At 38.8% G+C, this 20,261-nt stretch overlaps 2 protein-coding genes across 2 annotated transcripts in view; one reads left to right on the top strand and one right to left on the bottom strand.

The window, feature by feature from the left end:
• Positions 1–20,261, bottom strand: part of LOC134671780 (transient receptor potential cation channel trpm) — a 410,982-nt gene that overhangs the window by 288,204 nt on the left and 102,517 nt on the right. The window lies entirely within an intron of this gene.
• On the top strand, positions 844–16,142 carry LOC134671739 (carboxylic ester hydrolase-like). Its single transcript, XM_063529563.1, has 3 exons — positions 844–1,051; positions 11,584–12,827; positions 13,494–16,142. The coding sequence occupies exons 1-3, from the start codon at positions 890–892 to the stop codon at positions 13,753–13,755; spliced, it is 1,668 nt and encodes a 555-aa protein (XP_063385633.1). The 5' UTR covers positions 844–889; the 3' UTR covers positions 13,756–16,142.

Genomic DNA, 20,261 nt, shown 5'->3' with positions numbered 1-20,261 from the left:
TGATAGTGACTGATTTTTTAATAAGCGTTTTTCAATTAAAAGACATGGCAAAATCGCTCACCTTCTTCCAAGTTCTTTCTAATGCTAAAAAAACGAACTATAAAATATAACGATTTCATATTACAAATACAACTTGTCCCATAATTTATACCTATAGTGAAAATTTCACAACAAACAAAAATGGGAAAATAAAAAATCTGTCATCTGTCCAATCAACGACAAATTTCAAAACAAAATAAAATGTTTAAAGGGGCCCACTGATTAACAGTCCGCCGGATGGTATCTGCCGGTCAGGTGTTCGGAACTGTCAACTTTTTGGTTCTAACTGACAGGCCAATTCCGTCCGGCGGACTGTTAATCAGTGGGCCCCTTAACAGGCATGTAAGTAGAAGTCCTTTACTGCTAAAAGTAATAGATTATAGAGAACGTCGCGTGTGTTTTAAAACACTCCTTACCTATGTATTGATTGTCTCCAGCGGATTTGATAGCCCACGGAGTGCAAGTGTCATTTATACGTCATAATTTCCTAGTTTGACGTTTCAAATAACACTTTCATTGCGTGGGCTATCAAAATCGCTGCAGACTTTTAATGGTGTAACTATACTTAGCCAGCAACTAGGTAGGTAGGTATCTAAAAAAATATGAGCAGTCACGTACCTGGGAAAGGCAAAATTCTAACTCATAGCGACATGTATACTTACATGCCATACGATACGTAAATAAATCTAAAATCGTATGCGATTTGTTGCAAACAAGTTGCAATGTCTGCAGCCTTAAGTTTGAGGACCGCTGATCGATTCTTGATAAACTCACACGCACCCGGTATCTCCAACCGCCATTTTATTTTATCCATTCGATCGCCGACCGCCGCGCCGCGCGCACGTCCGCCATGTTTTATTTAATAGTGTTGTTATTTACAAGTGCGTACGCGCAGACCATAGTGAATACTACGCAGGGCGAAGTGCAAGGTGCACAGGCGAATGATGGGAATTATTTAGTGTTTTATGGAGTGCATTATGCCGGTTCGACGTCGGGGGCTAATCGGTTCAAGGTGAGGTTATGTAATGGAGTTGCATGTTTGTTTACAATGTAGAATAAAGTGATATTAAAGATAATCCAGGTATAAAATGATTGCTGCACGGAAAAAAACTGATAACTATTTCAACGAGTCTCGCGTCGGTCCTTCTCAGAACAGACGACGTTTCAATAGCGGATGTTTTTTATGCATCACAGGATTCACAGGTGCATTCTCACAAGAATTTTATTTCGAATCACCTTCCTCGGGCTTTAATCTAGGTATCAGCATACCCAATAATATTTTTTAATACAGTTGCTCAAAAAGTGCTACTTTACGTAGCTGTTTAGCGTGCGGAAAGTTGGTTATCTCGAACTAGTGCTTTTTACTTTTCCAATTTTTTTAAATTTATACTTGTTCCAATTCACGACTACTTATTGATGAGTGTTAATATTAGTTTCCTTTAAACGTCGTAATCAGCATAAAAACCTACCGTTAATGTAAGAATACGAAAAATATTACATATTTCATATTTAATTACTTACCTCTTCATCATTATAAAACGTTTATTTTTTAATATTCAATATTGAAAATTCCGTTCTTAATAAGTTGACTGAATGGAACGGAATAGCTGTCAAACGCCCATAGATATAATATACTTAAAGACGACGTCTAACCGAGCTGTCACTGTTACCACTTTTGTTTAGTGTACGATTAACAATGTATTTCTTATTTTTTCGCAACTGTATTAAAAAACGTCGTTCGATACACGTGCGGAAATGTCATTCTTCACTCGTCCCGAGTCTTGCCACTCGCCTGCGGCTCGTGGCAAGATATTTATCTCGGTACTCGTGATGTAATGACATACCTTCCGCACTAGCATCGAAATGTACTATTAAGTACCCAACTATGACAATCGGTTCAGCGGTTTAAGCGTGAGGAGGTAATAGACAAACAGATTTACATTCGCTTTTATAATATTAAGTAGGGACGAAGACACAATCGAAGACGCAGACGAAGTAATAGTACCTATTACTCGTAAGTATGGAATCCACTTAGTAAAATCTTAGTACTTACTTAGTAGTTTAGAAACTTATCAAATATACGAAATAAGTCTTAGTAAATAAACTTAGAGGATATATATAACCAAACGGAGTAGCCAGGCTATTTTTACATTACGTATACATTTGCAGACTGTTTTGTACAGAAAATTACAGACAAGGCGTCTCCGTTTGGTTATATCCTCCAAGTAAATAAACCTTAAGTTATAGGAAACCATAAATCAATAGGTGTCACGCGCATTCCAATCAATTATATATCTGGTGATAAACAATAATGCAAACATGCACAAGTACTTATTGCTGTCTCATTTTATCATATATCTTATGTTACGATAATGGGTGTTGTATCTCGTTCACATTGCTGACGTGTGAATGAGTGCGCAAATAAAATGTTAGATAACTATGGAACACCTAGGCGCAATATAAACATCATACACATACGAGTACAAAGTATGTATTTACTAACAGCAACACGCTTATGTGTCCATCGGTGGACCTTATGCCTTTTGTAATAAGGTTTATCAATGGACAGTGTGGGTGATGGCAAAGAGAATATTGCCAAAGTAAATTTTGTAGTCACGGTACATTTACTGCCATCTATCGACACACGCGATTAAAACTTAAACTAAAATTGAAAATGTATAAATTAATCAAAATATGTTTACGGATAAATGATTTTTAATTTTTATTGTTCCATACTGACCCATGTTCTTTCACTGATATGTGTTAAAATTGTTAAATATCAAACGGTGTCGTCAACGCCATCTGGCCGAGAATAGGCCAAAGATAATGGCGCCATCTATTCTAGAATGACTTTTTCTTGATTTCCGAGGCACGTTTTTTTCTTAGACTTTATTTATCTTATACGGAGTTATATACAGGGTGGAAAGATAAGTCGGGCCCTGGAGGGAAACTACCTTAAATCCTTAAGCTGGCTCATTTTACTTAAAGGAGACATTCCTTTATTTTTAAAAAGTTTTAAAAAGTTTAATTTTTAAGTGGACGAGAGTAGGCTGATGATGATGATGATGATGTATAATAAAGAATAACTAACTACTTAGTCACTTTGTTATCTAATTAAGGTGATTAACTACTTATTTAGTAATTTCATTAAATGTATAGTGTTTTATTGGCATTTCGCAAAAACCAAGTCATTGATAATTCGTAGCTGAATTGGTTACCTACCTACGTGACAGACTGCGCCTAGTGTATGAACCGGTACAACCATGATTGTAAGTGCTTTAAATCTACATAACACATAACTGTCTTTATTTTTAATACTAATTAATTTTTATGATTCTTCCTAAATCCTTGTGTACAATAAATATTTTTTACTCTACTTTATTTTACTTTGGCTGTCACTAGGTATCTATTCGATGGTTAATAATTAAGTACTACTTCAATTAAACTTTGCTCAAAAACCGTTTGCTAGTAGGAGTACTTACTTAAAGCAGGCCACTGACGAGCCTTCCAAATGGATGCCGTTTCAATGGATTCATCCAAATGGACGGCATCCTAATATTAAACATTGTACGTTTTTGACATTCACGGACCGATTTTGGATTGCAGCCACGCTATTTGGACTGTTGGAAGGCTCGTCAGTGGCTACCTTAATACATAGAATAGTAGGTACGTTTGCCGACTTAAGCAGGCCACTGACGAGCCTTCCAAATGGATGCCGTTACTATGGATTCATCCAAATGGACGGCATCCTAATATTAAACATTGTACGTTTTTGACATTCACGGACCGATTTTGGATTGCAGCCACGCTATTTGGACTGTTGGAAGGCTCGTCAGTGGCTACCTTAATACATAGAATAGTAGGTACGTTTGCCGACTTATTGAGTTACATGATTACTACTATTTTAAACAGGTAAATGAGTACCTATTACACCATGCCTTTGTCTAAGTGTAAATTACACAAAGCTTAGTGTTCGTCATGCTTTAAACATGCTATCTAAGTATTATAATCTAGATCCGCATGGTGTCATTGTTTACCTAATTACCTGTTTTACACTATAAGTCAGTGTTTCCCAATATTTTGTCACAATGACGAGACCCCCTTGGCGAACAAATTTCGATTCCCTTATTCCCGGCTGTTATTAAGCTGTATTGTATTGTTTTTTTAGCAACCTTTACGAGCCCTAGTGACCTTCTTCTAAAGGGTTTGGGACAATTCGCCCGCACAGGTTGTAAACTATCTACATACATAGTTAACTAGGGACTCTGTGAGCTGTCGACTTCGAGAACCACCAGTGCTCCGCCATTTTGAAAATTTTCTTATACTTGGATCGACACAAAGATTCCATAATGTTGAGTCTGCCCACAAAATTTAACGGAAGCCAGTTGAGAAATGCATTCTGAAGAGGACATAAATAAACATAAATAAATACGAAAGCATTCGCTCGGTTAATCCCTACTAATATTATAAATATTATGCTCTATCTCTCTTCCCTATCTGTCTGTCTGTTACATTGGCAAAAATACATCTACATCATACAAAAATTTCGTGAGATTGGACTGAAACCACTTTTTCCCTATGGGGTTGTGCACAAATCACGCGAGGTCAGGCGTGGCTCACTCCGCGATTTCGTCGCTTTGCTACAGGTAGCTAAAAGTACATCCGTTCGACCCCAATTTTGGGGTTTTCCATAAGCCGAGCGTGGCGCTGTCGCCACCTAGCGGCCATATCTGTGCTGATCGTGACAGACGCGTTTTGTTAGAGAGTGAGTCATCTGTAGGTACCTAGTACTTACTAATATTATTTATTCTGTGGCGAGTATGGATGATGGCAGTAAATTTACAGTGGCTACCTACATAATTTAATTTGACAATCCGCCTCTATACACTCTATTCTCTTTGGCACAATAAATGCAGAGTCTTTTGACCTTGCTGACTGTCCTTCGTCTAACGAAACAACATCTATGCTGTTGTTGCCGAATATAAGAATGCCAACTCTGATAATTGTACTTCATTTTATTATCGGTACGGTTTAGAAATAAAGTTTTACGCCAAATGTGGATTGTACTTATTAATCATTTTCATAGTATTTTAAATTCATTGACGCTTTTCCAGGCATAGTACGGTACGAATTATCGATCACAAAAAACGTGTCAATTTAATGTCAACCTTATAGTAGAAGAGCCGGCCGCAAATTTTCTAACCGACTTGATACCACGATGAAATGCACAATGGTTTCCCATAAAAGTGATGCTAAGTCCGAATTCGATAGTCTGCCACGGCGGAACTTGCCGAAAGTACGAAAAAGAAGGCCACTTCCGGTGCGAAAAAAGGGGGCTGATTTAACCCATCTGATACCGAAATAATAGTTATGGCAGCAGTTAGAAATTTACATGTAGACACATAAAAGCGAAGTCTGCCAGTATTTTTTTTGCCGGAAGTGCTTGGCAGACGCTCTCAAAGGTGGCCAGCGGGACCCCTAATTTAACCCATCTGATACCACCATGAAACCAATTCCAGTCGGTAGGTATGAACCCTCATGTCAGGAATATATAAGTCTGCCAAGGTTTTTCCTGCCGAAACACCTTGGCAGACGAGATTATAAACAAGATGACCATCGGTTACCGTACACTAACCCATCTGATACCGCCATGAAACCAATTCCAGTCGGTAGGTATGAACCCTCATTTCAGGAATATATAAGTCTGCCAAGGCTTTTCCTGCCGTAACACCATGGCAGACGAGATTGTGTAAGCAAGGTCGGCATCGGTTACCCTACACTAACCCATCTGATACCACCATGAAACCAATTCCAGTTGGTAGGTATGAACCCCCATTTTAGAAATATATAAGTCTGCCAAGGTTTTTCCTGCCGAAACATCTTGGCAGACGAGATTATAAGCAAGATGACCATCGGTTACCGTACAGTAACCCATCTGATAATATTTAATATTGGTAATATTTGGTGAGGTTTTTGGCTACCCCCCTCCCCCCACACAACCTCACGTTTTTTTTTTGTAATTTTTTCATTCGTCCTAATTTTAAGATAAATAGTATTGTATATGGAAAATCTTGTTTATTTTTTTATTTTCGTTAAATAGGCTCGCTATTTTGAATCTCAGAGTGAAGATTTATGTTTAACGAAACCGAGAAAAAGTATCTACTCATGTGGTAGGTTTTTTTTTCTTACTTTCATTCACTGTAGAAAAATACACGTGAAATTTTCTTATACCCCCCTCTTCTAACGTGATCTATCGTGATTTTTTCGTGACCTCCCCCTCCCCCATCGAACCTCACGTGATTTATGCACAAGCCTTATCTTTACTGCGGGCTCCTTTGAAATTGAGATAGATTGAGGCCCAGGGAAGGACATAGGAAAGTTTCTATCCATCATCATCATTCCACGCAAGGTCGCGCGCAAAAAAGAAGATAGAATCCACTGCGGCACAGAATAATTAATAGTACTAGGTACAGAAGACTCACTCTCTAACAAAACGTGTCTGTTACGATCAGCACAGATATGGCCGCTAGGTGGCGACAGCGCCACGCGCGGCTTAAGCAGGCCACTGACGAGCCTTCCAAATGGATGCCGTTACAATGGATTCATCCAAATGGAAGGCATCCTAATATTAAACATTGTACGTTTTTGACATTCACGGACCGATTTTGGATTGCAGCCACGCTATTTGGACTGTTGGAAGGCTCGTCAGTGGCCACGTTTATGGCAAACCCCAAAATTGGGGCGGAACGGATGTACTTTTAGCTACCTGTAGCAAAGCGACGAAATCGCGGAGTGAGCCACGCCTGACTGCGGTTACGTCAAATGACATCATACACTACACACTCCTGGACGTTGCTATATGCTTTATTATCTGTATATTAACACACAGGCGTGGGCATACAGTTACGTCCCATCTCAAAATATTTACCAAATTCTTTCTTGTTATCAATCAAAAATCACTCTTAAAATATAGCGCATAACGTTTAAACTAGAGACAACGTGACGTAGTTTTTATTGGTTCGGTTTTCAAACGTTATTGGCATTGGCATTCTGCTGGTAGTTCCGTGCGGTCATCGAATGTCAAAGTCTATGAAAATATTACAATTTTAGTAAAAAAATTGCCAGGTTTTTTAAATCGACTCGGAAGGATATTCTGTTTTTTAAATACTTATAAATATAACATTTATTGTACATTTCTCCCGGTACGTCACGCTCGCATTTAATGTTGTACGAAAAGCTATAAGCATAACCTATCAGTAGCGTCCCACGGTACTACATAACAGTCAACTGCAATAATATGATAATCTTCGAATGCCGCAAAAATATGTGACACGCTCTTGTGGCTCTAGATTTAAGGCCTGTGAACACCGGATTGCGTGTGCGTGACGTGCGCGTGCGCTAAAATGAAGCCGCACGCGCACACGTCACGCAAGCGGTGTGCCGTCTCTCATAAGGATCAGTATACTACAACGCCACACGTACACGTCACGCACACGCAGCCGGTGTGCACAGGCCTTTAAGATCGTGTTGGAGATTTTTGCAACCTTCCTTGTGTAACATATTATTGCAGGAGACTGTACTAGTACAAATATTACCTTCAATGAAATTTGAAGAATTGTATTAATTGTTAAATAAAACAAAGTTGCTTCTGTTGTGTTTCGTTCAATTTTAAAACGAAAATAATTCAATTTTATTTTCTTAAACCATGAATTCTACTTTGACTGCCAATTATTCTGGTTATGGTCGGGCGTTAAGATTCCGTATTTATTTAAATAGCGGCACATTTTATTTAATGTAAGCAAACACAGAAACGTCCTAAGCATCTCTACCTTTTAAAAGTATCTCCGTTCGTCTGAAAAGTTATAACAACATGTCATCTACGTGTTTCAACTACTTAATTCAAAGTTTGCGCAAATTACTTATATGACAAAACGTATTATCTAAGTTAGGTATTACTTATATTTATATCCAAAAGTTGAGGATTCAGCGTTAACTTGCATATTATAAAATTTGTGCCATTTGTGGTATTTGTCTTGTGAATTTACTAAAGATTTAATTATTTATTTTATTTATTAAACTTTACACATAAATTAACAGTATGACACCAAAGCACTTATGTGGTATATTACATTATAGTATTAAAATTACCATTATAGTATTAAAGTAATTAATTAAAAAAAACCGGGCAAGTGCGAGTCGGACTCGCGCACGAAGGGTTCCGTATCATAATGCAAAAAAAAAGGCAAAAAAAAAACGGTCACCCATCCAAGTTCTGACCCCGCCCGACGTTGCTTAACTTCGGTCAAAAATCACGTTTGTTGTATGGGAGCCCCACTGAAATCTTTATTTTATTCTGTCTAAAAAGTTAGTATTTGTTGTTATAGCGACAACAGAAATAGGTACATCATCTGTGAAAATTTCAACTGCCTAGCTATCACGGTTCGTGAGATACAGCCTGGTGACAGACGGACGGACGGACAGCAGTCTTAGGGCCAGTTGCACCAACCACATTTGACAGACTGATCAACGTCAGCCGGCGCGCCCCGGCGCCTTACTATGAAACTTTCCATACATAAAAATTTAGCGAACTCTTTAACGATACGAACAGTTTGGTGCAACCGACCCTAAGTCTCCGTTTTACCCTTTGGGTACGGAACCCTAAAAATACATCTTAACCACTGATGGTTGGCAGTCCACAAATGTATGTTTCTCCAGAAACTTCCTGCTTAGCACAGGTGAACTGTGTAATGAACAGAGGGCCTACCACCAACCACATTCAACTTGTTGCCTCTCTGTCGCACTTGTAATTTTGTACGTAAGTGTGACAGGGAGGCAACACATCGAACGTGGTTCGACGCTGCGTATTTCCAGACTGATTCTATCCAGCAACTCACTTCCACTTCAAAGCCCTTTGGTGTTGCAAGTGGATGTGGGGGACGGTAATGTGTGGACGCTTGCCTCCTATATAAAAAAAATACGAAAACTATAGTATGTTTTATTATGCAAATACTAAACACTATACCTAGAGGTAGACCAAGAAAAGTCTGCAGCGATTTTGATAGCCCACGCAGTGCAAGTATTATTTTAAACGTCAAACGTCTATGCATTGAGTGTAGGGTTGCCAACTTTTTTTTGGTGGAATATAGGATTTTCTAGAATAAGGCATCAAAAATGTAGTACATTTCAAAAAAATATAGTACTTTTAGATAAAATACTAAATATGAGCGTGATATACGTTTAATCGGAAATATAGTATTTTAGCGTACTATATATTTTTCCAAAAGTCTATATACTTTTACAGAGTGCCAAAATATAGTACAATACTATATAATATAGTACGGTTGGCAACCCTAATTGAGTGGGCTAACAAAATCGCTGCAGACTTTTCTTGGTCTAACTCTACCCATCCATCATAGACCAACCCCTAGCCAACCAACTAGGCAGTTTTCTGTGCCCATCCATATTTTCACAAGAAAGGTAAACCAAAAGCACAAAACAAAAGCCTTGTTCAGAATGGGTCCATTAAATTACAAAACGCAGGAATCCGCATCCCTTTTCCGTCTCACAAAACTGTGCAAGAGCGAGCGAGACAACAATTTTACGCTTCGCGTATCCACTTCAATAGCCTTTTTTGCGATCTCGGCTTACAATTAGGTACCCCAACCGGCCTATATTTCTATACAAAAGGAAAAGGAAAGTCACCACTCGTGCCATTTAAAACTCGTTCTTATTATGAACGGGGTATGATTCAAATTGGAATACGTTGTTTTTTGGTCATGATGCGTTTTTGCTTGGAAAGGTAGTTCTTTCACTCATTTTGCGTTGTTTAAAAAAGAGCGATGTTTATATCAATTTACGCTTCCAGGCTGGGTTTATTCACCGGCATACCGTGCGCATCTGTGATCTAAGTAGGTACAATAAGGTTGACTTATACCGGGTGTGGCCTGTAACATGAGCAAAAAATTTAACTGTAGGCTGTACTCCTCATACTGATCAACATTTTGTTCAGCGACTATTAAAAATAACTTGTAGTTTGATACACTTTAGAAGTTATTCAAAGACGCAATGTATTGCGAATTTTGTTATGTTTAAGGCTTGACAACTTGACAAGCAGCGTCAATCACAATGATATGGCGTGGCGATGGCGTCCATTGAAGATAATATTTATTTTGTATGAAAAATAGGGAGTCTAAATACTTCATAATTTTTAAAAGTTATTGATCAAAAGTGTCACCGTTTGAGGAGTACAATCTATGTTTTAATTATTTGCTCGTGTTACAGGCCACACCCGGTATTTAAGGTAAACTATAATACAAGTACATATAACCTATTCCCAGCTCACCTCTCTACCAATGTTCAAACCTTCAACTTAACCCCCTAAGTCCCAATGTCTTTTTAAATTCGAATCGAATTTTGAACTATAGTCTATAATTGAATAAAATAAGGTTCTAAATACAAATTGAAAAAAATACTCTGGGACTAAGTAGGTTACCTGACTAGTACTGACGCTCGCTGAAAATTATGTTGGAGGTAACGCTCAAAATCTATTTGGAATTTAGGGATCAAATGTTACTAGAAAAGAAACGAGTACGCAACTGTCAGCATAGCAGTCAGGTACCGTGTACAGTCAAAGTCAAAGCATTGTTTACACTTATGCACCTTATCCCTTTGTAATAAGGCGAAAAATGTAAACATATCTTTGACTTCGATTGTGCAAAATGTTTTGTAAACATTTGGACTTGATAACATTCTGCATACCATCAAGATGCTTTAAAACTACATTTTTTGTGGCAAAAGAATCTGAGGTACCTACCCGTACGGATATGATGGTCGTTCTTGTCTACATGACAGTATAATAAAACGGAGTCCGTCACACACATTCTATCCCACGGTGTTAAAAAGTGACAGGTATTTTATCACGTGGATAAAATCATACATCTTTGAAGACTTTTTCTCTGAAATCTGTAGGAAGTATGCACTCACTCCGGATTTGGACATTTTATCTTATCTAACTATCGTTTGTTTGTTGGTACTCATTCTACTATCTTTGATAACCGCTACAGGGAGGGAGGGGGGAGTAATTGCAACAGGGAGTGGCATGTTTAAACGATGTCAAAAAAAGTTTTAGGTAATTGTAAGAACTGCCTATTAGGATGTAACAAATGCTAGCTTGCCTTTTTATTTTATCCTAGTTTTTCTCCGTAAAGATTATCACATTATTATCTTAGTCTGGCAGGCCTTCTCACACTATATTTTCCTGTGAGCGCTCTCCATTCTAACTTTCTAAATAGTTTACGGAATCTGCCAAGCCACATGTTTTGACTAAGGTGTAGAGTTTGTGAAGTTAGAAGCTTGGCTCTACAAGAGATCTGATAACTTTTTGACAGTGCGAGCCTTATAGTTTCGTCTTGGCAACATTTTACATGAAATTGTTTTTGATGGGATCAATTAGTCTGTTCTGCCAAAAGTGAATAGCCTATTTAGAGAGCATTTTTGTGTAATCAACCTATCTTAGTCATTTAATATATATTTTCTCATTTCCAGGCACCGCCTCCACCAGCAGCATATCCTGGCGTCTTCCATGCCATCGACAGGACAGTCATATGCGCCCATCCCACCCCCCGAGGAATCGTAGGCGTGGAGGACTGTCTGGTCCTCAACATCCACACAAAGAACGTCACCACGCCCAAACCAGTCATGGTCATCCTACTCGGAGATGAGTACTCTTCTATCGACATCAAGCAGTACTCTTACAGAAGACTCGTTGAATCTGACGTGGTTGTGGTGACCATGAATTACAGATTGTCTATCTTTGGATTCTTATGCTTGGGTGTGCCTGAAGCGCCAGGCAATGCAGGATTAAAGGATGTAGTGCAAGGATTAAAATGGATACGGGATAATATTGCAGGATTCGGCGGTGATCCGAACAATGTGCTTCTATTTGGACATGGTTCGGGAGCGGCTATGGTAGATCTGATCACACTATCTCCGTTAGCAACCAATTTAGTTCATAAAGCTATAACGCAGAGTGGTTCTGCTTTAGCACCATGGGCTATTGCTTACGAACCTCTAAAATATGCCCAAGTTTTTGCAGAACAGCTCAGTTACACGGGGGAGACTCCAGGGGGACTGGCTAGCAAAATAGTCGCAACTGACGTATCCCTCTTGGCTCCAGCATTACAGAGCCTTAGTTTCCTGAACAACTCCGTCCTTTTCGCTCCATGCATTGAAAACAAAGCTCTCAACGACACTTTCCTCACTGAAGCTCCCATTGACTTGTTAAGATCTGGCAACTACAGCCACATTCCTTTTATAGCCGGATACACGGACAGAGAAGGCACGATCAGAGCAGCCGAAGCGGTTAACGAGGGATGGCTTGAAAGAATGCAAACGAATTTCACAGACTTCATCCCGGTAGATTTAGGATTCAATGCAACAACCAACAAAACCCTTGTAGCTAACAATATAAGAACGTTCTACTGGGATAACAGAGCAGTGAATATGGAGACGATAACAGATTTCTTGAACTATCATGGAGATACGGCAGTGGTTGTGTCTGTGATAAGAGGGGCGAGGGAAAGAGCGTTAACCTCAAGAGCTGCCGTGAGACTCTTGGAGTTCACATACAGAGGTACGAGGAATTCCGATTGGATCTACCATCAGATCCCGATCGACGGAGTCTGGCACGGCGCTGTTCTGAACTACCTGTTCGATTACGACCTGAAGCCGGAGGATGAGAACGCCAGGTCGTCTCTAGTCAGGCGCTTCGTATCCTTCGCCAACACCGGGTGAGCTGATAAAAGTTTAATGACCCCTTTTCGACAGTTTACTTAGTGATGGAAACTAGGTTGTTGATTTTTCACGGTGTTTATTTTGATGTTAAAGCTAAATAAACATTTGAACTCACGAATTTAGGTCTCCAGTTTTGTTGATTAAAGGTAAAAAATACAAAAAGACTAACAACGTACTCTTTACAGCTGTTGCTCAAAACTGTCAGTTATATATTTTTTTGTTAAATTACCCGTTTAACTTAGTTGCTAAACTTTAGCTTTTATTAGTATTATCATAATAATTCGCATTATTAGAGTTTCATTGATTAAAATGTTATTGTTTGCCACGATGGTTCATACTTCCTATAGTTCCTATTATGATTATTAGAAAACTATATACCTATTTTATGTTATTTTACCGTAGATTGACCACAAGCTAGATTTTAATGTCACTTTTCCAACATTAAACCACAAACATAATTAATTATTTCAAAATTATCTTGTACTTGACAGATTGTTTCATTCCAAATCCATTTGATCTTCTAAATTTAACACAAATAATAATCATTAAAAACAGACCGATCAAACGTATAAACCTTGCAATATTATTTAAAACAATAAAATTCAACTGCATAAAAATCATCAAGCACAAAATATACCTAACTTTAACCCTTCATTTTCCAGAGAGCCCACCAACGACCAAGTGACCTGGTTACCTGTAACCGCCGGCGCTTTCAACTACCTCTACTACGCTGGCGACTCTTCGACTGCCCTCGTCACCCTCCAGGAATCCGGCCGAGTCAACCCCCACTCCGGCCGTATGACGTTCTGGAACACCCTATATGACGCGTATTACGTGCGTCCACCGCGAGTGTCTTCGGCGGATAAGATAGTTGGCCTCGCTTTCGTGTTAGCGTTGGCGCAAGTTGTGCTTGCTTATTTATAAATGTTAGGATTTTTTAAACGTATTCGTATCTTAAGGCCTGTGCACACCGGCTTGCGTGTGCGTGACGTGCACGTGCGCGTGCGCTAAAATGCTGGAGCCGCACACGCATACGTCACGCAAGCGGTGTGCCGTCTCTCATAAGGATCTGTATACTACAACGCCGCACGCGCACGTACACGTCACGCATACGCAGCCGGTGTGCACAGGCCTTTATTGAATATTAGGGCCATTAAGGGCCATTTACGGTAACTGATCAGCATTACTCAGCCCGTGACTCAGGTGACTATGAAACTTTCCATGCAATAAAATTTAGCTAACGTTTTAACGGTGACAGGCAATGGTGCAAAACTTATACTTTGTCAATAGACAATTAACACGTGAGTTGGAAATTATCCTACAGCTCTTTAGTACGTGACTATACTATAACTAATAGATCTTAATAAGATTGCCCTTTAGGATAAGGTCAGACAAGCGATTCATGTATCTTCATCGAAATGATTGCGCAAGAGCTGTTTAATAGGTTATTCAAATTTAAGATATAGGTACTTTTAAACATTTTTTCCTCAGAAAGAGACGCGATTTTTCAGAACTCATGGGCATTTTTATCTGTAAGTATTAATAATAAAATAACTATAGTGACGCACCAGGTGCGTCATGGGTGATGAGTGGGTTAAGCTGCGATAACAGAGTATACCTATGGTTCAAGCGCAAATTATATTATAAAACAGTGAACCTTTATAAAATTTAATGTACCTATAATATTTGGACATGAAAGTGCCATAAAGTTAATGCGGGAATATTGAATTAAGTACTTCTAAAATTTAAATTCTACAGATTTTTGCTATGATTATGACAATATGAACGCACCATTTAGAGAATCGAAACTTGTAACCAACTAAGTATACTTTGCTCTGTTTTTAAAATGTATAGTTTTTTTTTTCATTTTTGCATCACTACCTGACTAAGAGTGCGCATTTTCATAATTACTTATGCATTTATTAAATCGTTAATTACTTAACTTTATTAAACCTAATGACATACTTATGATTGTTAACTAGAAATAGACTTAATAAAATAGTTAAATAACATTTGTTATTTTAATATTGTTAATGAATGTAAAATAACGCCAATTTTGTGATAATTCGTCCTATTTAGCATTTGACAAAACGTATGATTCTTTTGATATACATAAGCGTACGTTTACATCCTTTTATTTAATTCAGCATACTGTTACAAATTATCTAGTTCATAACAATTATTTACTTTTAGTGAATAGAATAAGATAATGATTTATTTAATCTTTTGAACGCCAAACGGCGCGTCCCTTTGCCGTGTCACTGACGCCACGGGGGTAAAATTTGGTTTTGTGAATAAATAATGCCAGCCTAAACGTGGGATGTTCAGTAGATTTTCATCAAAAAACGATCGACGTCAAATGCAGTCTTTGGCGTCGTTGTCACGATTTTGCGTTGACGTCAATTGCCGTCTGTGGCGTTCAAAAGGTATTATTCAGGTTTCCTTTGAACATTGATTTTAAAGAGCTTATAATATTATGATTGAACTCTTATTACGATTACTAACACGCTGTGTGAAAATAATATTAATGGTGATTGTGAGGACTATTGTCTTAGAAGATCTACTTTTCTATTTAGTATATTATTCCGTTGGTACTTTCTACATCTTGCATACTACTTAAAGCATGGTATTGCCAACTATTACTTTCATTAAATAAATGCTGTCTTAAATAAATTCGATAAATGTGCGCGTGTACGAATATCGAACCTACTACTAATTCGCGACTTTTTGTTGTCAGAAATGTTCGCTAGACCTGTGTTTTTCAAACTGTAAAGGTCCCCTGGGAGGTCGCGAAGGCTCTGCCAGCCTTGAAACAATACATAAGCGAAACATTTTGTTCGTACTAAGGGGGTCGCGTCATGAAAAAGTTTGAAAAACACCTTGCGGCTAGACCATCTACATTTTTTTGCATGCCATATTGATCGCGATAATACAGTACAGCTATAAATATCTACACTACGGTGGAAATTAAAATGTGTTAAACCTTGACAACAGAGTGCCTAACTACCTATTAAGATAATTATAAGCAAGTTGTTTCAGTTATTTATTATACTGGTATTACGTCCGATATAATTGATGACAACTGTACCACCTGCAATAATATGTTACTCTTCGAAGGCCGCAAAAATATGTGACACGCTCTTATGGCTCTACAAATACGATCGTGTCAGATATTTTTGCGGTCTTTGTTGTGTAACATATTATTGCAGGTGAATGTACACGCCAATATAGATACCTAAGACATTTTCAGTATTTTGTAACCAGTGTCCTTAAGTATTATATGTTATAATGAATACAGTAATTACATTTTATTGTGTGTCTTCTTTTCATGACCTTCGTCTGCGACATGTGATCTTAGGGCCCCCCCACATCTGGCGTCTTTCGAGCGTCGGCGTCTACAATTCTATGGCCGCTGCTCGACGCAACGTCGACGCAACTGCGCAGCGACGTCATTTTCCATAGCGCTGACCAGACGCCGACAGACGCCGACGCTTGAAAGACGCCAGATGTGGCCCTTAGCTAGGTGTACATAACTAGATAAAATAACGAACTTAAAAATATGGAGTTACAATAATAAAAGTACTCTAGCTTCTGCCTGCGAATGATGATGATTAAAAAAAACTATCCTATATATCCTTCCTAGGGCTTCAAACTGCGTACAAAATTTAATCCAAAATCGGTTCAAGGAGGTAACAGACAAACAAGAGTTACTTTCGCGTTTATAATTTTAGTAGGAATTTCAAAAAGTTCCATATAATTGTTGTTGTGGGTGCCATCACGCATTATAGACATTTTCAATTTTTCATACCTACTTTCATGCCGTATGAAAATCGCAAAAATAAAAAAGCCAATATTCACGGCACATATTATATGACATTTTTACTCCTAGTAAAGAAAGCAATTTTCCGCCTAAAATGCTAGCAATCAAACCCGAATCCAACTCCATAGAAATCAGCATACGCTTATCCCACTTTGCAGTGTTGCCAACTTGGCATAAATGATGCCAGATCTGGCATATTTTCACTCGCTTTGGCACCAAAATTTTCCATTTAGCATCTGGCATATTTTTTAGCATAATTTAGTCTAAGCCAAGTTTGCACCAAACCAACTTGGCAGCAACAATATGCGCCATCGCCTTATGTGGTTCATATTTTCATATGAATTTTGACTTTTGTGGACGGATGGACGTCAAAGGACTATATTATAAAATTGGTCAAGCAGATCTTGTCAGTAGAAAAAGGCGGTAAATTTGAAAAAAGTATGTGTTATAAGTATCTAATTTCAAGTGATATTTTATCATTTTTTAGCATATTTGTTTCAAAAATCTTAGGCATAATTTTGGCATAATCTAGACATTAGTCTAGCATTTTTTCAAAATCCGAGTTGGCAACACTGCCACTTTGCATACAATGTGATCGTATTCAACGACAATAAGCCTACCAGTCATCCTAAGGGACAAATTTATATTCGTAAATCAGACATAAATGAAAATTGCCGTGTCTGTCGACTTTCGATCTAATCCCCAGAGAGTAGAGTTCTGTTTTGTATGTGTCATTTGTTGAAATTGAATGATAAAAGGAGGCTGTTATGGAAAGCCAATGGAAATGGCGAGTCGTTCTTCAAAGGATTATATGAACGAGTCAAAAATCTCTAAGGATAACCTTTGTATCCCCTGTTGCGTTCACTTGGCATTGTAATTTGAACCTTATTCGCATGGCTTAAAATGTATTCTTTAGACCAGTGGTTCCTGACCTGGGGGTAATTACCTAATTACCCCTGTGGAGGTAAAACTGGTATTTTACGGGGGTAATAAGCTAACCTAATATGTATAACAATACAACAAACGTAAGTACACGTTTTATTATTTTATACCACTGGGAGGAGGGGTAAAATCAGGTTCCCTAGTTAGTCATAGGGGTGACCGGACTGAAAAGGTTAAGGCTCATCTTCACGTTGGGCCAACCGCAACGCCAACGAGGGACGCATTTATGCGTTAGAGGGAGCAAGTGATATTGCTATCTCATTCTACCGCATGGCTGCGTCCCTCGTTGGCGTTGGCGTTGGCCCAACGTGAAGAGGAGCCTTTAGGAACCACTGCTTTAGACACACAGAATCACATCCAGTAACACTCGCTAGGCATGTTTTCGTTTCGTTGTGTTTTTCGCTAAAGCGACACTTCAAGCGTAGCAGGGATTGCGTTATACGATGCTATACAATAGCAAGTTGTTGTTAACTACCAAATCAACCATTTTTGTGGTCGTATTCCAAATATAAAGACATAATATGAAGATATGGAATTCCTTGCCGGCGTCTATATTTCCGTGTTCTTATAACCCGGCAACCTTCAAGTTTAAGCGTCTGCGACGTTTGAGGTTAATAATTCTTTAAGTTTAAATCTCTTGTTCATGCAACGCCGTATGTTAGGCCCAGCGCCATCCGCTACTATGGTTTGTAAGTAAGTATTAGGTACATAAAAAAACTAGTAAGTATTTAAATATTTTATGAAATTATAAGACACTTTATAATTATTAAACAACCTAGTATTTCATAAGAACCTGAAAATTTGGAACTCCGAACTGTGACACTCTCCCTCACTCATTCTGATCTCATATTGAATTTGATGCTACGTTTTATTCCAAAGATTAAAAGGCATCTGACGCGTCATGAGCTGTGTAATTGTGTATACTCGTAAATATGAGACGTTATTTGAGTTGCCTCACCTCGACTAGTAAGTGAAGATCGCTTGTTATCACCTCATATCTTATTCAAGCTCTGAAACTACTCAACGCTGTAGCGGTCTGAACTGTCTGAACTCAGTACGAACGGCCCAATTCGAACCATGCTTATAAGATTACATCGCAGCGATACGATACCGATCTGTATGTTTCAGTGATCAGTGTGTTTTTAACCGACTTCCAAATCTAAAATTAGGAGGTTATCAATTCGGTTGTATGTTTTTTTGGTTGAAGAAATGTCACTTTTGATACTCCAAACAAATATCCGATCCATATTATGTCGTATCTTTAGCAAGTGTTTGGCGTAGGTATCTAAGGTTCGAATCAGACCGGTAAAGCCTATTTACTGAAACCCAAGAGGCACAACCCTAGTAGCATTTTCGTTGGGGCCCACGGTGCCAACGGTCGGGAAAACGTTGGGATGAGGTTCGTTCCGTAGCCAACATTAATTTTGTATTGGCCCACCATCGCATTTACCAACATTCGCTGTGGCACAGATGCCCAACAATGGGCCTTTGTGTATTTTGGTACCGTTGGCTAAACAACGATAATATTGGTTGGCCCAATGATGACATATATCGCATTTACCAACATTGGCAGTGGCAGTGATGCCCAACAATGGGCCTTTGTGTATTTTGCTACCGTTCGCTAAACAACGATAACATTCGTTGGCCCAATGGTGACGAATACCGCATTTACCAACATTGGCTGTGGCACGGATGCCCAACAATGGGCCTTTGTTTATTTTGGTAACGTTGGCTAATCAACGATATCATCCGATGGCCCAATGATGACAAATATCGCATTTACCAACATTGGGTGTGGCACTGATGCCCAACAATGGGCCTTTGTTTATTTTGGTAACGTTGGCTAATCGACGATATCATCCGATGGCCCAATGATGACAAAAATCGCATTTACCAACATTGGCTGTGGCACTGATGCCCAACAATGGGCCTTTGTTTATTTTGGTAACGTTGGCTAGTCAACGATATCATCCGATGGCCCAATGATGACAAAAATCGCATTTACCAACATTGGCTGTGGCACTGATGCCCAACAATGGGCCTTTGTTTATTTTGGTAACGTTGGCTAATCAACGATATCATACGATGGCCCAATGACGACAAATATCGCATTTACCAACATTGGCTGTAGCATTGATGCCCAACAATGGGCCTTTGTTTATTTTGGTAACGTTGGCTAGTCAACGATATCATCCGATGGCCCAATGACGACAAATATTGCATTTACCAACATTGGCTGTAGCATTGATGCCCAACAATGGGCCTTTGTGTATTTTGGTAACGTTGGCTAATCAACGATATCATCCGATGGCCCAATGATGACAAATATCGCATTTACCAACATTGGCTGTGGCACTGATGCCCAACAATGGGCCTTTGTTTATTTTGGTAACGTTGGCTAATCAACGATATCATCCGATGGCCCAATGATGACAAAAATCGCATTTACCAACATTAGCTGTGGCACTGATGCCCAACAATGGGCCTTTGTGTATTTTGGTAACGTTGGCTAATCAACGATATCATCCGATGGCCCAATGATGACAAAAATCGCATTTACCAACATTGGCTGTGGCACTGATGCCCAACAATGGGCCTTTGTTTAATTTGGTAACGTTGGCTAATCAACGATATCATACGATGGCCCAATGACGACAAATATCGCATT

Source organism: Cydia fagiglandana, chromosome 16 (genome assembly GCF_963556715.1).
Source record: "Cydia fagiglandana chromosome 16, ilCydFagi1.1, whole genome shotgun sequence".
NCBI classification, from domain to species: domain Eukaryota; kingdom Metazoa; phylum Arthropoda; class Insecta; order Lepidoptera; family Tortricidae; genus Cydia; species Cydia fagiglandana.
This window is presented reverse-complemented; position numbering and strand designations above follow the sequence as displayed.

What these genes read in the sequence shown, in the direction of transcription:
- LOC134671739 (XM_063529563.1), top strand. Translation starts at nt 890, where the DNA reads ATGTTTTATTTAATAGTGTTGTTATTTACAAGTGCGTACGCGCAGACC. An exon ending in CGGGGGCTAATCGGTTCAAG is followed by an intron (nt 1,052 to 11,583) that starts GTGAGGTTATGT and finishes TCTCATTTCCAG; the next exon opens with GCACCGCCTCCACCAGCAGC. An exon ending in GTATCCTTCGCCAACACCGG is followed by an intron (nt 12,828 to 13,493) that starts GTGAGCTGATAA and finishes TTCATTTTCCAG; the next exon opens with AGAGCCCACCAACGACCAAG.